Below are 14,569 nucleotides of genomic sequence, written 5' to 3'. Positions count from 1 at the left end.
CCTTGAGAAAGCTGTAGAGGTTCTATGTTGTCCTAGTAACAATAATATGTTTTAACCTGAATGTACCTTATCTTTATTCATAAACTGTGACTTTTTACATTGTTGAAACTTTTTTTTTTAAGGCAGTCTCACTCTGTTATCCAGCCTAGAGTACAGCAGTAGTGTGATTTTGACTCCCTGCAATCTCTACCTTCTGGGTTCAAGCAATTCTGGTGCCTCAACCACCTGAGTAGTTGGGATCATAGGTGTGTGCCACCAGGCCTGGCCAATTTTTTTTGTTTTTTGTATTTCTAGTAGAGATGAGGTTTCACCACATTGGCCAGGGTGATCTTAAACTCCTGGCCTCAAGTGATCTGCCCACCTTAGCCTCCCAAAGTGCTGGTATTACAAGTGTGAGCCACTGTGCCTGGCCTGAAACTTTTAATTCGTTTCCATTAATATTAATCTCACCTTTTCCAATAATTAATTGGTTTCCCAGGTACTAGTCCCCTATAATCATTGAATGGCAAATGAAATTATTTATGGCAGATAAACATTAATTATCTGCCAGCAGGCTTATATTTGTGTTTATTATTTTTATATAACATATTTATAAAATACATATTTGTGATCTAGATCTATATATTTGTGTTATCTCTTGTGTTTATTATTTAAAACATTCAGTTGTGGTCTTGGCTGTCCTGTGAGACAGGACAATAGTTTCTATTGAAAAAGGAGAAATGGCAAAGAATTTACTTCAATGAAATTTGAATTTTATTAACTTAATGTGTTCTCATCATAAATAATAGTACTTAGAACAACTATTACAGCTGCTGGACCCAGGAACACAAAGCACAGGAAGATGAAATTATGTGTACATTGATGTTGGTACACACATCAAATTGGTGTGATGTGAATTTAGGTGTGGGCATGGGAGGAATAGGTGAAGATGTTAGAAATAAGTCAACTGTGTCTTCTTCCATTTCAGGTGGCTGCTTCTTTGGTCATGTTGTGGCTCCTTGGAAAGTGAGTATTCCATGTCCTATTGTGTAGCTTGTGTTTTATTTCTGTTGATTAAATATTTTAATCCACTATGTTTTTACGAATTGTAATCCACTTTGTTTCACTTCTCCCAAGCATTATGGTAGTGGAAAAACAAGGATTTTTGTTTAAATGATAATCATTAGTTGGACGAGGTGGCAAATACCTATAGTCTAGCTCCTCCACAAGCTGAGGCAGGAGAATCACTTAAGCCCAGGAGTTCAGGGCTGTAGTGTTCTATCATAGTGAATAGCCACTGCACTTCAGCCTGTACAATATAGTGAGACCCTATATCTAAATTTAAAAAAATAAATAAATAAATTGTGAGCATGTGCAGCTCCTGCAGTTTCTAAAGAATATAATTCTGTTCAGTTTCCATGAAATGCAATAAAAATATTTGAAACAACATTACACATTTAGGATTTTCTTTAAATATTTTAATTTAATAAAGATAAACTTTATCAATGTTAAGAAAAAATATCCATTTTCTTGCAATAATAGTAAGTTTTTGAGATTAAGGATACATGCTCTGTTAATGCAATATGTTATATTTCTTTAGACTCAAATTTAGTTCCATTTACATGTCTTGGAAATTCAATAAGTAAGTTTGGCTGCCAAATAACAATTTCCATTTTCCTTTACAGCACTCGTTTTCAAGACAAAGGGAATAATACTTATAGTAGAAATAACAGCTATGCAGTGATTATCACCAACACCAGTTCATATTATGTGTTTTACATTTACGTGGGAGTTGCTGACACTTTGCTTGCTCTGGGATTCTTCAGAGGTCTACCACTGGTGCATACTCTAATCACAGTGTCGAAAATTTTACACCACAAAATGTTACATTCTGTTCTTCAAGCACCTATGTCAACCCTCAACACATTGAAAGCAGGTACTAAATTAAATTTTTTTTTAATTTATGAAATTATTCGCATATTAAGAACATTATTCTAATTCTTACTGCATAAAAAGATCAGTGAAAACGTTAGTTATTAATAAAGACATGTCATTCAATTTACAACTTTCATCAGTTACGTCAACTTCAAATTAATATGTAAAATGTCCTTGGTTATTCGACAGAAACTGTCCCACCAATCTATACTCTCATATTATAGATGTGGTCATAATAAGATTAATGGACAAAGCAGGTACTAGGTCTAAGAAATGGAAGTGTGACACACCATCAATAGGGCCTGTGGTTTCATTGGTTTTCTACTGACAGTGCTGGCTTTTGTACAGAAGCATCTGCCTTTTGTTGAACCTCCTTTTGACTGGCATGCACATTTCCCAGATATTATAGGTTATCATATATTGTTGCTCCTGATATTTCTGTGTTAGATAATTAGAGTGGCTCGGTTTGTAAGAATGTGATGGTGAGACAATAGCAGCTAAGAAGGCCCTTATGGGTCAGACATACCTCTCTTTTCAAATATTTGGTCTAGCTTTCTTCTGGGCACCTTGTTGCCAATATATAGTGTTGTTCAAAAGGGCAGGATATTTGAAGTGATCAATGAAAATGTGATTTTTCTTCTATTGATTAAGTTTTCTGATGGAGTAGAATAATCTAGTTTCATGTAACTGCTCAAAGTTATATAGTAGGGGGGAATCCCACATTTATTTTTAAACTGTTTTTATATCATCATATTTGAAGTAATAGAAAGTCAGAATAGTAGAATAAAGGTCCTAAAAATTAAAAATCTAATAAGGTACTTTGAAAGAAATCAATTCTGTTGATTCCTCATTAGAGAGATTTGCATTTAAAGACAGGTTAATAAGGATTTCCCCAAGTTTTTTCACAGCAATCTGTGAGCATTTTCTCTGTTGAGGCATTTACTCTGAGGTATGAAAGGATGAATCAGTGAATCAGGCACAGTTCTTGCCCTGGAGAAAGTCAGAGGTGAGAAGAGGAGTTGACACAGAAATATCTGATATAAAGCAAAGATTAAATTCCAAGACTGAACTTTGCAGAAATCTAAAAAACTCAAGAAAAACCCATCATATTTTCTGGATAACAAAATTTCAGTTATTAGTATGTAGGAAGATCTTGATATTAATTCTGAATCCCATGTGTGTTGCTGAAATCTTGCCTCATTTGAATATAGTCATCACCATCCTCTGTTTTGGAGCTAGGAGTTTTAGACTCAGTATGTCCAATTAACTTGATACAGTGATTTTATTTTTCATGGAAATCTGAGACCCAGACAAGGCAGGGGATTTGTCCAAGTTTCTAGAAGAGTCAGACATGAGCCAGGAGGCACAGTGGAAAGAACATGAGCACTGCCTGAGCTCCAAGTTGACGCCTTAAGAGCAGTGATCATGGGCAAGTGACTTTTCTGAGCCTTGGCCTCCTCACCTGTGAAGTGGGGAAAAGAATACTGTATCCCAGAGAATCTTTGTGAGAATGAAACGAGGCAATTTACTTGCCTGCTACAAAGCCAATGGGAAATCGATATTAGTTCACCATGGTTCCCTTCTGTGGGTGCTGTTTTCACAGAGGATGCACTGGTCATTCCACCTCTTGTTTTTCAAGCTCCTTATTCCCTTTAACACTGTTCACAGTTGGTTCCAAACCATTTGAAATATAATAAGCAGCAGGATGGTTTTTCTTTTCACCAAAGCAAATTTCATTTTCTAAACACTGTTTATAAATACCATGGGCTATTTTTCTCAAGTTTTGATTATCATGAAAAGATACAAATATGTTTAATTAAATATTCTAAAGAACATATTAATCAGTAAGCATGTATTAAATAATTCCTACATATAAGGCCTTTTTGCCTGGGGCTATGGGTGATACAAAATAAATGTGGCCTTATCCCATTGACCTCTAGCAAATTTACATCCTAGAAAAAGAGTTAAGATATGTTTATAAGTGCCAGTGATATAAGACATGCATATAGTCATTATAATAGAGGTGCAAACAAGATTTATTAAGTATGTCCAGAGGAGGCAGAGATTAATTCCAGCTGGAGGAAACACAGATGCTTTCTTGCAGGAGGGGCATTTGAGTTGAGCAAGGGAGGAAACACAGATTTTGACAGTGAGAGATGAGGGGAAAGGGATTTCAGGTGGAGGGGACCGCATGGGGAAAGCAGAGAGGTAGGAAAGTGTAAAGTGTGTTTAAAGAATAGATCAGTTTGGCTGAAACAGGATATTTGAGCAGAGGAAGCTGGTACTAGGTAGGCAGGTTGAGGCCAAATTATGCAAGGCATTAAATATTAAACTAAGAATTTTGGACTTTATCCTGCAGTTTATGGGGGATAAATGATAAGATTCAATATCACTTTATTTGTGTAGTATTATGTTTCATATTCTCTAATTGTTTGTTTAATTCCTCTCTAGGCAATGAATTCCTCAAGGGCAAGGAGCATAGCTTATTCACCTCAGTTATCTCAGTGCCTAGCATTGTGCCTGGTACATAGTAGATACTTGTATATACATTTTTTAATTGAAACAACAAGTTATCAAACTTACAAATGTTAATCCATGATTCAGATGGCAGGTGGAAATGTAGACTGTCAGTGAAGAGGGTAGAAAGAGAATATGACAAAGGAGGACCAGATAGTGTGGCAAGCAGGGAGAGAGAGCAGCCACGGTGTCCGTAGAGGTATGTCAAAAAGGTTTGGAAGTCAGGAGAGGGAGAACCCTATGTTATGGGATACAAGTGGAAGGAAAACGATGACAGCATATCCAGTAAGTTGTCATTAAATGCAAGGTTGGAAAAATAAGATTGTAATAGCAGAATGAGTACCTACCCATTCCTGACATAAATTATAGTAAAAGCTATTTCAAAGACATGGGGTGTAACTTGAATCTTACAAGAATCTGATACTTTAAAATGGTTTAAGAGTACAAGACAATAACTTGAACCCAAAGTTTTCTAAGTCCTTATTTATCTGATTACATGCTAATTCTTATTTGGGATCTGAATGCGCCTACTGTGACCCAAATGTAGTATTGGAAATATTGATATGTCTTTGAAAAATCACTGCTTTTTGAGAAGTTTATCATCTTGTATATTATAGGTGGGATTCTTAATAGATTCTCCAAAGATATAGCAATTTTGGATGATCTTCTGCCTCTTACCATATTTGACTTCATCCAGGTATGTAAAAATTAGTACTGTTAAGTATCTTTGTATTTGCCATGTTGTTTTTTTTTTGTATTTTTAGTAGAGACGGGGTTTCACCATGTTGACCAGGATGGTCTCGATCTCTTGACCTCATGATCCACCCTCCTCGGCCTCCCAAAGTGCTGGGATTACAGGCATGAGCCACTGCTCCCGCCATGTTGTTTTTTAAATAATAAAAAGCAAATGTGATTTTCTTTTCGTTTTTTATTTGATTGAGAGTTGAAGTTCTGTCTATTGCATGAAGTTTGTTATTATCCAAAGCCTTCAAAACCGACATAAATTTAACAAATTCAATAATAAGTCTGAACTGTTTACCTGTTTACCTGGCCCAAACGTGAGGCAATCCCACATTTAGATGTAGCAGTTGTCTACTTGGGAGTGATTTGAGAGGCACAGAGGACCATTTTCCCGCAATCATTGGCAACACAGTGTGACATTTTGGCATTGGCATCACTATTTGATGGAAGCCAACCTACCCCCAAAAGGCCTGTGTTAGAATGCAGATGGATTCCCTGGGTGGGTTACACTTGAAACTAACCTCACCAGTGAACACTTTGGCGCAGAGTAGCTAGCCCATTCTCCCACGATAAGGACCATAAGGAAGGGACAGAAACAAAGATAAGTTTTTGAACAAGAGAGAGGGGAAAGAAAAATCTAGGTTTTTGAGGTCTGTCCCTGAGTTATAGATGTGAATAGGCCTCCAGGGCAGCCTGGCTTAGAGGCTGATTCTTTGGGTCGGTCGGGGTGACTGACTGGTGGTGAGAGTGGAGAAGAAAAGGGGGGTGGAGGAGGTGAAAGTGACCTTGGGACATTAGGTCTCCACAAGTGACAGGATTTAAGGAGTGTTGTAAGCTGTGATTGTTGGACTAGGTTTGAGAACAGCTTCCTGAGCTTCCTGACTGGTTTAGGTCAAGCTCCAGACAGCAAATGCCACAATCCCAGTGATCTCCTTGGAAAAACAGTTGGAATAGGTTGCTGCCCATCTTGGGATGAGTCATTGTACCCTCTTGCTCCTTCCCCACCCCTGCAAAATAATAACACTGTATTTGACTGAACATATAAAACAAAAGAAGGATTACAACATAGTGTGTATATATAACCAACATTGGCAGGTGCAGAAAAACCAGACTGTCAGTTTGCCTCATCTGAAATGATTGACACAATCAAATATATTTACTGTTCCAAGTGAACTTTAGCATTTTGGATTTCCTTCAGTTGTCTTGTTTAAAGATATAACTTAGAAGCAGCTGATGGAATATTTAAATCCATGCTTTGAATTCATGCATTCAAAGAAACATGTACTGTGTTATTAAATGCTGGATATTTGTTTATTATGTTAAGAATATAAATAACTAGTCCCAAATATAGTATTATTAGATCAGATAAAAACTGGAATGTGAACCTCTTGACCTGATTGCAAAAGTCTTTGCCAATGGTGCTTCTCAATAATTATTTAAGGCTCACTTCAGAGCTCCTCTGGAAGAGTTAATTTTTAAATATTTATTTTATAAACTAATATTTTTCACATATGTGATAGCTCTCAAATTTTTTCTTTTATGCCAATTTGAATCATTTCTGCTCAACTTTTTTTTTTTTTTTAAATTGAGACAGAGTCTCACTCTGTTGCCCAGACTGGACTGCAGTGGCACAATTTTGGCTCGCTGCAACCTCTGCCTCCTGGGTTCGAATGATTCTCCTGCCTCAGCCTCCAGAGTAGCTGGGATTACAGGGGCCCACCACCATGCCTAACTAATTTTTGTATTATAATGATAGACGGGGATTCACTACGTTGGCTAGGCTGGTCTTGAACTCCTGACCTCAAGTGATCCACTCGCTTCAGCCTCCCAAAGTGCTAGAATTATAGTTGTGAGCCGCTGCACCTGGCCCTGCTCAACTTTTATTGCTGAGATTCATTTGATTCATTTGTCGTTGCTTCACAAGTGATTAGGCAGAGGTCTTTTATATTAATTTTATACTATTTTATACTATTTTGTTTGTAAACGAATCTCATATTAAGGAAGCATAATATATGACAATCCAAATACAGCACAAATTTGATTAATTCTGATTTTAGTAAATAATCACAGGGGTCCTTTAAATTGTGAGCTCCTCTGGTTATATTTAATTGTGTCATACCTCTGGTTATATTTAATTTCAAACAAATGGAATTTTGTTCTGTTCATGATATTTCCAAAGCAGATTATCTATAAATGTTTTAAAAATATTTCTGTTCACTCTATTTTCTATTTTTTTCTCTTTAAAATGTTATTGTGACAAGTCCACTTAACATGTGATTTACCCTCTTAACAGATTTTTATGTGTAAAATACAATATTGTTCACTATGGGCAGGATGTTGCACAGCAGACCTCTGGAACTTATTAATTTTGTAGCACTGAGACTTTCTACCTGTTGATCCCTCTCTCCCCTGCCCTGTTACCCATGGTTTTGCTCTTTGCTTCTATGAGTTTGAGTATTTTGATATCTCATATAATTCTTCCTTCTATTTGCTAACTTTTGACAATGTTCTGACAAATTTGCATTCTGGATTGGAGCACTGTATAATGAAAATTGAAAATCTGGGTTCTATTCTGCAGATCCCACTATTTTACCTTGATCAGACACTTATCTTAAAGGGTCTCAGACACTATATTGTCACATGTAGAATGGAGAAGATAAGCCTGATAATGGTTCCTTTCAATTCTAAAGTAATATCAGTTGAAAATGCATGTGTCGCTCATGGAAACTGGTGAGTTTCCTCACTGAATAGCATATGGATGTTATAAAGTGTTTATTTTTTTAAACTTTCTGCTGACAGTTACTTTATTCAAATGGGTTATTGTGAAGTAATTGTTAGCAGACTTCGTACCTTTTAAAAACATGTATTTGGTGTAAAGTAGAAATATAAAATTTATTAAGTATTATTTCTTTCAATGTTAAGCATGAGAAAATAGACTCCAAAATGTTACACAGCTTGCCTATGTGACAAGCTTATATTTCAAGCAGAACTTTCTGAATCAAAAGACTCCAAGACAAAAGTCCAGCTTTCAAAAACTGTCTAACCAAAATAAGTCCTAAAATTCACCTTCATACTAAAATTATTTTAAAAGTTTATTTTAAATTAATATTCACTTAAAATTTATTTATCCTACAATACTTTAAAGTGTCTAGGAAATGAAAATATTCCAAGATCAAAGAACACTGTGTTTCAAAACCTCAAAAATGTTATCAGTGACCCAAACAGTTTTTAAAATTTTCATAAAGCCTATGAAAAATATACTTGCAAATGGCTACTTTCCTATTAGGAACAGAACAGGGAGAGTATTTAGAAATAAATCACTGACACACTTTGTCCACTTTCCAATGTGAAAACATTTACTCACCAACATGTTTTCTTTGATCTTACAGTTGTTATTAATTGTGATTGGAGCTATAGCAGTTGTCTCGGTTTTACAACCCTACATCTTTCTTGCAACAGTGCCAGTGATAGCAGCTTTTATTTTATTGAGAGCATATTTCCTCCAAACCTCACAGCAACTCAAACAACTAGAATCTGCAGGTATGACAGTGAATGTGCGATACTCATCTTGGAAAAAAGCCACAAGAGCCATTTGAGATTCTTTATTGTTAATCTACTCTTCAAAAAAAATTCTGCTTTTTAACTTTTACATCATATAACAATAATTTTTTTCTACATGTCTGTGAATATAAAAGGAAGCTACATTACAAAGTACACGTGGATTGTTTTTCATAACTAACAACCATGTGACTTCATTTTGGTTTTTAAATAAGTGGATAGAGTCTTACCATGGTTGGTGTAAGGACATTCATTTATAATGTATTTATATCAATTAAATTAGAAAATGATAGTGCTGCTATTACTAAAGGTTTGTCTGGGTTCCCAAATGATACTTGACCAAATTTGTGCCTTTGGCTTGTTGTCTTCAGACCCCCTTTTTTCATGTGCTGGAGCTGCCATTTCGTGTACCCCAAACTCTACTTGAGCTGTTAGGGAATTCCATTTTGCAGTGACAGCCTTAATGTGGGTGCATTTTCAGGGAATAAATAAATTTTCAGTATGTTTCGGCTTTGTAGGTTATTAGCTAAATCAAATCACATAAACTTCCTTAATTTAGATACTTGAAAAAAATTGTCTTTAATTTACAATTACCCAGAAAAACAACTCCCAGTGGTAGCCAAGAAAAACGAATAAATAGCAGTGGTGATTTTTTAAGTTCATATCTGTGGTAGCCAAGTAAAAAGAAGGATAACTCATTAATAAAATAATAAATCATATCTGTTCAAAGTATGACATCATCATGAAAAAATCTCTTTTACCAATGACATTTGTGATATGATTAATTTAGCCTTTTTCAGGTACATAGTATTATGAAATTACATTCTGTGTTTATGTTATTTGCAATGTTTTCTATGGGAATATTTCACAGGGAGAAGTCCAATTTTCACTCATCTTGTTACAAGCTTAAAAGGACTATGGACACTTCGTGCCTTCGGACGGCAGCCTTACTTTGAAACTCTGTTCCACAAAGCTCTGAATTTACATACTGCCAACTGGTTCTTGTACCTATCAACACTGCGCTGGTTCCAAATGAGAATAGAAATGATTTTTGTCATCTTCTTCATTGCTGTTACCTTCATTTCCATTTTAACAACAGGTACTATGAACTCATTAGCTTTAGCTAAGCATTTAAGTCAAAGCTCTGTCAATGAATAAAATGCTGCATTCTTATAGGTTAACAATTTTAGATATCTTTAGAGTTTTTAGGGAGTTTAATAATTAACAAATTTTTGGTTTATCGTTGAACAAATGATTTCTTTGAATTTTTATTGTTTTATTGTTGAACAAGTAATTTCTTTGAAATTGGAGATATATGTAGTGTTATACCTATTTTCACAGTCTTAAAAACTGAGACACACAGATTGTCAGACAGCAATTTTGTGATGGAAGGGGAAAAAAGTCACCTCTTCATACTCATATTGATGAAGAGTCCTGGCCTCAAAATTAGTAGATCTGTAAAGAGCTATCTGAGTAGGGGAAATGAAACATTCCCATTTACACACACACACACGCACACACTCTAGTTCCCCTTGTCAGCATGTTTCTTTTTTTTAAAATCTCTTCTTGGTAAAATTTGTTATCTAATGTGAGTTTTGCACAAATCAAATTGACACAGAAAAGAAAGAAAGTGCCATGTTTTTCAAATACAAGTGTTCTGGATTTTAGGATCTTTAGTCAAAAACAAAATATTTAATAAGTAAAATAAAAATCTATGTAGGTAGATTTGTTCCTCTAATTTAAGAATTTGAATTTCTGAGTATTTATGATAGTGTTGAAGTAAATTGTTATATGTGACAGTGAATATTCAGAGAAAATGCCAAATCAATGCCAAATCTGTAGGCTCACTGGATTGTAGGAACAGAATTCTGCTCAAACTAAAAGGAGGCATTTGTTGGAGTTACAGGAAGGCCTCAGGGAGTACTGAGAAGGTGGTGCCATTGGCCCTTAAAGAAGCTGGAACAAGCACAGGAGAGTCAGCTGCAGCTCTTATTTTTCTTGAGTCCATATCTGCCCTGGGTCCATTCCGTTCTGTGGCTGTTTGATTAATTTCTCTCTCTGAAGACTAGTTTTCTTGGTGTATCAGGGCTATTCCACATTGACTTTATGTAGTATCTCCATTCTGGCCTCCTGAATTAACAGCAGAGTTCCTCTATACAATCACAAAGTCCTAGAGAGAACAGAAAACAGGTTCCTTTTGGCTCAGGGGTCCACCTGCAGTCTACTCTGCTGCTCTGAGAATAGTGGGTCCACTACCTTTGTTGTTCTCTTAGCTAGGGCAGTGGAAAGTGACTCTATGAAAGGAGTATACACGGGCAGGCAAATGTACTAATCCTCATCGGTACTGTAACTTTAAAAATTCTTTTAAGTTATTTGAAAATAAAAGCAAAGAAGGCTGAATTACGTAAATGAAGATTTGTTAACAATTAATTCAAACCAGTATTACACATGCTAATAACATGGTTGAGTGTAGCTGAGTCTTGATTTACTAGGTGCAATAATCAAAACATTTAACAATTAGCATAATACAGAACTTACCAGTCAAATCAGATGCTCAGCCAGAGTGGATGTTGGCCACCCAGCTATTATTATCCCTGGCTCAACTGGTCTTCAACTGTATTAACTTGCAAACATTAATTAACTCTCTAAGCCCCTCATTTTTCTCAAGTGTAAATAGACACAATAATATCACCTATTCCATATATGTGTGGTGACTATTAAATGTGATAATTTGTGCAAAACACTTAGTATAGTGCCTGGTCCTTGATAAATACCAAATAAATGTTATATGACTTCTTATTATTAAAATTTTATCTTCTCATCTTAACCTTAAGAACAAGCAATATATTGGAGCCCAAATAAATCTTACCTATGTCAAAATAATTTAGTACTATGTGCAGGTATATGCTGTGTATATTATGCCTTCTGTTAGAGGAATTGCAGAAACGAAAATTTCAATTAATAATGTGAATTATTTCTCACAATTGTAGAACCTTTTGACAAGTTTATCATGCATTATAGATGTACAAACTCTCGACTGGAACTTGATAGCCTAACTTTATAGTAATTTAAGAACATTCCTCTTAGAGAATTTTTTGGCCATAATACTGAATACTTATGAATTTTAATTAGTGGTCCTTATAATTAAACACTTAAGTATTGTTCTTCCCAGATGCAACAATCTTTTTTTTTTTTTTTTTAATAAAGGGCAATCTTTTCTCTTTGCAAATAGCAGACCTGTTAGTTTTCTGACTATCTGGTAAAGTGCTAAGCATACTTACTTCCTAACAGCATGCAATTAGCAAAGGTCCTCCTTGCAAAGGCACAGAGTACATCTAAACATCTTGCAGATGCTATTTGGACACATTCCTCCCCTGCTTTTGTTTTTTTTTTTTGTAGGGGAGCTCATCTGGATACAGGACCTTTATTCACCATTTTCCATTCTATTATTTGTTACTGCTATTACTTATAGAGTAATAATAGAGGAGACAAATATAGTGCCTACCCAATACCAACAACACCTCCAATACCAGTAACATTTTTTCAAAAGAGCAACACTTTCCTAATATTCAATCACTCTTTGATTTAAAGCCTTGGTTGAATATTTACTATATGCAGAGCATTATTGCTATTAGTAGATGCTGTGGTGAACTGAGACTTAAAAATTGTTAAAATCAGCATAAAATTGAAATGTAAATTTAATGTGATATGTGTCCTTGGAGAGGTGTGAATAAAGTAGTTTACAGAAGAGAGAAATAACATGAGGTTCATTTATGTCTTTTGTTCATCTATAGGAGAAGGAGAAGGAACAGTTGGTATTATACTGACTTTAGCCATGAATATCATGAGTACATTGCAGTGGGCTGTAAACTCCAGCATAGATGTGGATAGCTTGGTAAGTCACTATCATCTTTTTAACTTTTATAAAAAAAAATTCAGACAAGAAAAAAGTATGAGTAATAGCATGAAAAATAACTGTATACTCTATATTGAACTTAAGAAATAAAACATTACAGATAAATTGAGAGTTACTGTGTATCTTTCATTAAACCCATATCTCTTCTTTCCTCCTCATAGATAGCCACTACGAAGATCTAATACTGTAGTGAGCATTCTTTCAGCTATTTTCTTGTTCAGGGTTTTTTAGGACAAATGCCTAGGAATGATTTTGCTGGATTAAAGAATTAACCCATGCTTAACTTTACTGGATGGTGTCAAATTGCCCTCAGGTCTGTTGTACCAACATATATTCCCGTCAAGAGAGTACAAGAGTTCTCATAGCCACATATCTTCAACAATACTTGCTATTGTTGGACTTTTTCATTTTGGCAGTCTGATGGAAGTGAAGTGATTACTAAAAATATAGGGCAGCTTGACACGTATTTATTGGCTTTTGGTGTTCTCTAACATTAATTTCTTATTCATGTTGTTCACAAATTTGTTACCTAGATTTTTTTTCTTCTTTAATTGATTGTAGTAATTTATAAATTCTGGATTGATTGTCAGTTCTATACATTTCAAACATAATCCCTCAGTCAGTGGCTTGGCTTATAGAGCCTTTTGATGAAAAAAAGCTTTTAAGCTTAATAAAGTTCAATTTATTGTCTTTTCCTTTATGTTTTGTGCTTTCGGTATCTTAATTAAGAACTGTTTCCTTATCTCGGGCTCTCAATTTTAGCAGCATGATGTTTTCATGATATTATTTAAATTTTTTCACATTATTTAGTGATAACTCCTTTGTTGTTCACAAAGTGTTTATCATTGTCTTCTCTCTTTCTGCTTGATAAATATTGCCACACACTTGTATAACTTATTCATGTGGACAAAGACTACATTTTGATTGTGTTATTTCTCTTGTTTTGGTTTCCTAGAATGCAGAGCCATTAATATTATAGTAATGTTTATGTGCTAATACCGTGTCAGGGACACAAATCCCATTGAAGTAGAACTGAGAAATTAAAGGAAATGATGCACATTTCCCCATTTTTATTTAAAAAACCAAATGCATTATTTTCAATCAGACTATATGGTTAGTCTGGATAGCTTCATCATTGACTTTTTAAAGTCTTTTTGTACTACTGTATTTAAAATCATTCTTTCACCACTGCTTTTTGTAGAAGGTTTAGAAACCCAAGTTAAGAATGATTGTACAACACTATTATTATACTCTTTTTAAAATTATACTTTTTGCTCAAGTTTCTTTCCCTGTTCTCTGAGACAGAGCTTGTGTTCCCAAACCACACTCATTTCAGCGATGAAATTCATGTGATCAACTCTTATTAGAACAAACATCATTATAAATTATATCTCCAGGGAAAAGAAAACCTTTTAATGCTCTCTTCTGGTTCATGTGTCTTATTATTTTCTTTAAGCATTTTTGTAACCCATTGAGCTGTAATTTAAACTGAACATGATTTATACTAAAGTTGGTTTCTTTACCTTTACCTTTAACTTTTTTTTTTTTCTAGTTTGATCAGCTTTTTTTAGCTTGTGCAGTCCTGTCTTTAATTCCATTCCAGTATGCTTTTGGAGTTGGTTCTTTTAAATATATAGAAATGTTTCTGTTGGAAAATAGCAGGAATATATTAAATAAATATTTTGCTTGCATCTATTTAATTCTTTGTTCAACTTTCTACAATTCTGACTTTATATTTAAGCTCCTCATGTACTTACATGTTTCTTTACCTAAAATCATCTCCTCACCATTGATATGTACAATTCCTTTCTCTTTGCTGTATTAATTTTCTTGGTTTACATAATGGCCTCTACCCATTGATGTCAAAACCTCTGTTTGGTGCATTTCTATTCTGCCTGTTCAATCTCTATGAAAGTTTCTGTA

At 34.7% G+C, this 14,569-nt stretch overlaps 1 protein-coding gene across 1 annotated transcript in view; it reads left to right on the top strand.

The window, feature by feature from the left end:
* The window catches only part of CFTR (CF transmembrane conductance regulator), a 180,103-nt gene that overhangs the window by 114,462 nt on the left and 51,072 nt on the right, over nucleotides 1-14,569 (top strand). The window contains exons 16-21 of the mRNA XM_032276197.1: nucleotides 968-1,005; nucleotides 1,665-1,915; nucleotides 5,049-5,128; nucleotides 8,562-8,712; nucleotides 9,602-9,829; nucleotides 12,525-12,625. Coding sequence (XP_032132088.1) covers nucleotides 968-1,005; nucleotides 1,665-1,915; nucleotides 5,049-5,128; nucleotides 8,562-8,712; nucleotides 9,602-9,829; nucleotides 12,525-12,625 — 849 coding nt within the window. The remainder of the gene's footprint in view (nucleotides 1-967; nucleotides 1,006-1,664; nucleotides 1,916-5,048; nucleotides 5,129-8,561; nucleotides 8,713-9,601; nucleotides 9,830-12,524; nucleotides 12,626-14,569) is intronic.

Source organism: Sapajus apella, unplaced genomic scaffold (genome assembly GCF_009761245.1).
Source record: "Sapajus apella isolate SASKATOON/1434 unplaced genomic scaffold, GSC_monkey_1.0 scaffold7, whole genome shotgun sequence".
Taxonomy (NCBI): domain Eukaryota; kingdom Metazoa; phylum Chordata; class Mammalia; order Primates; family Cebidae; genus Sapajus; species Sapajus apella.
Note: the sequence above shows the minus strand (reverse complement) of the source record. Positions and strands in the feature narration are given on the sequence as shown.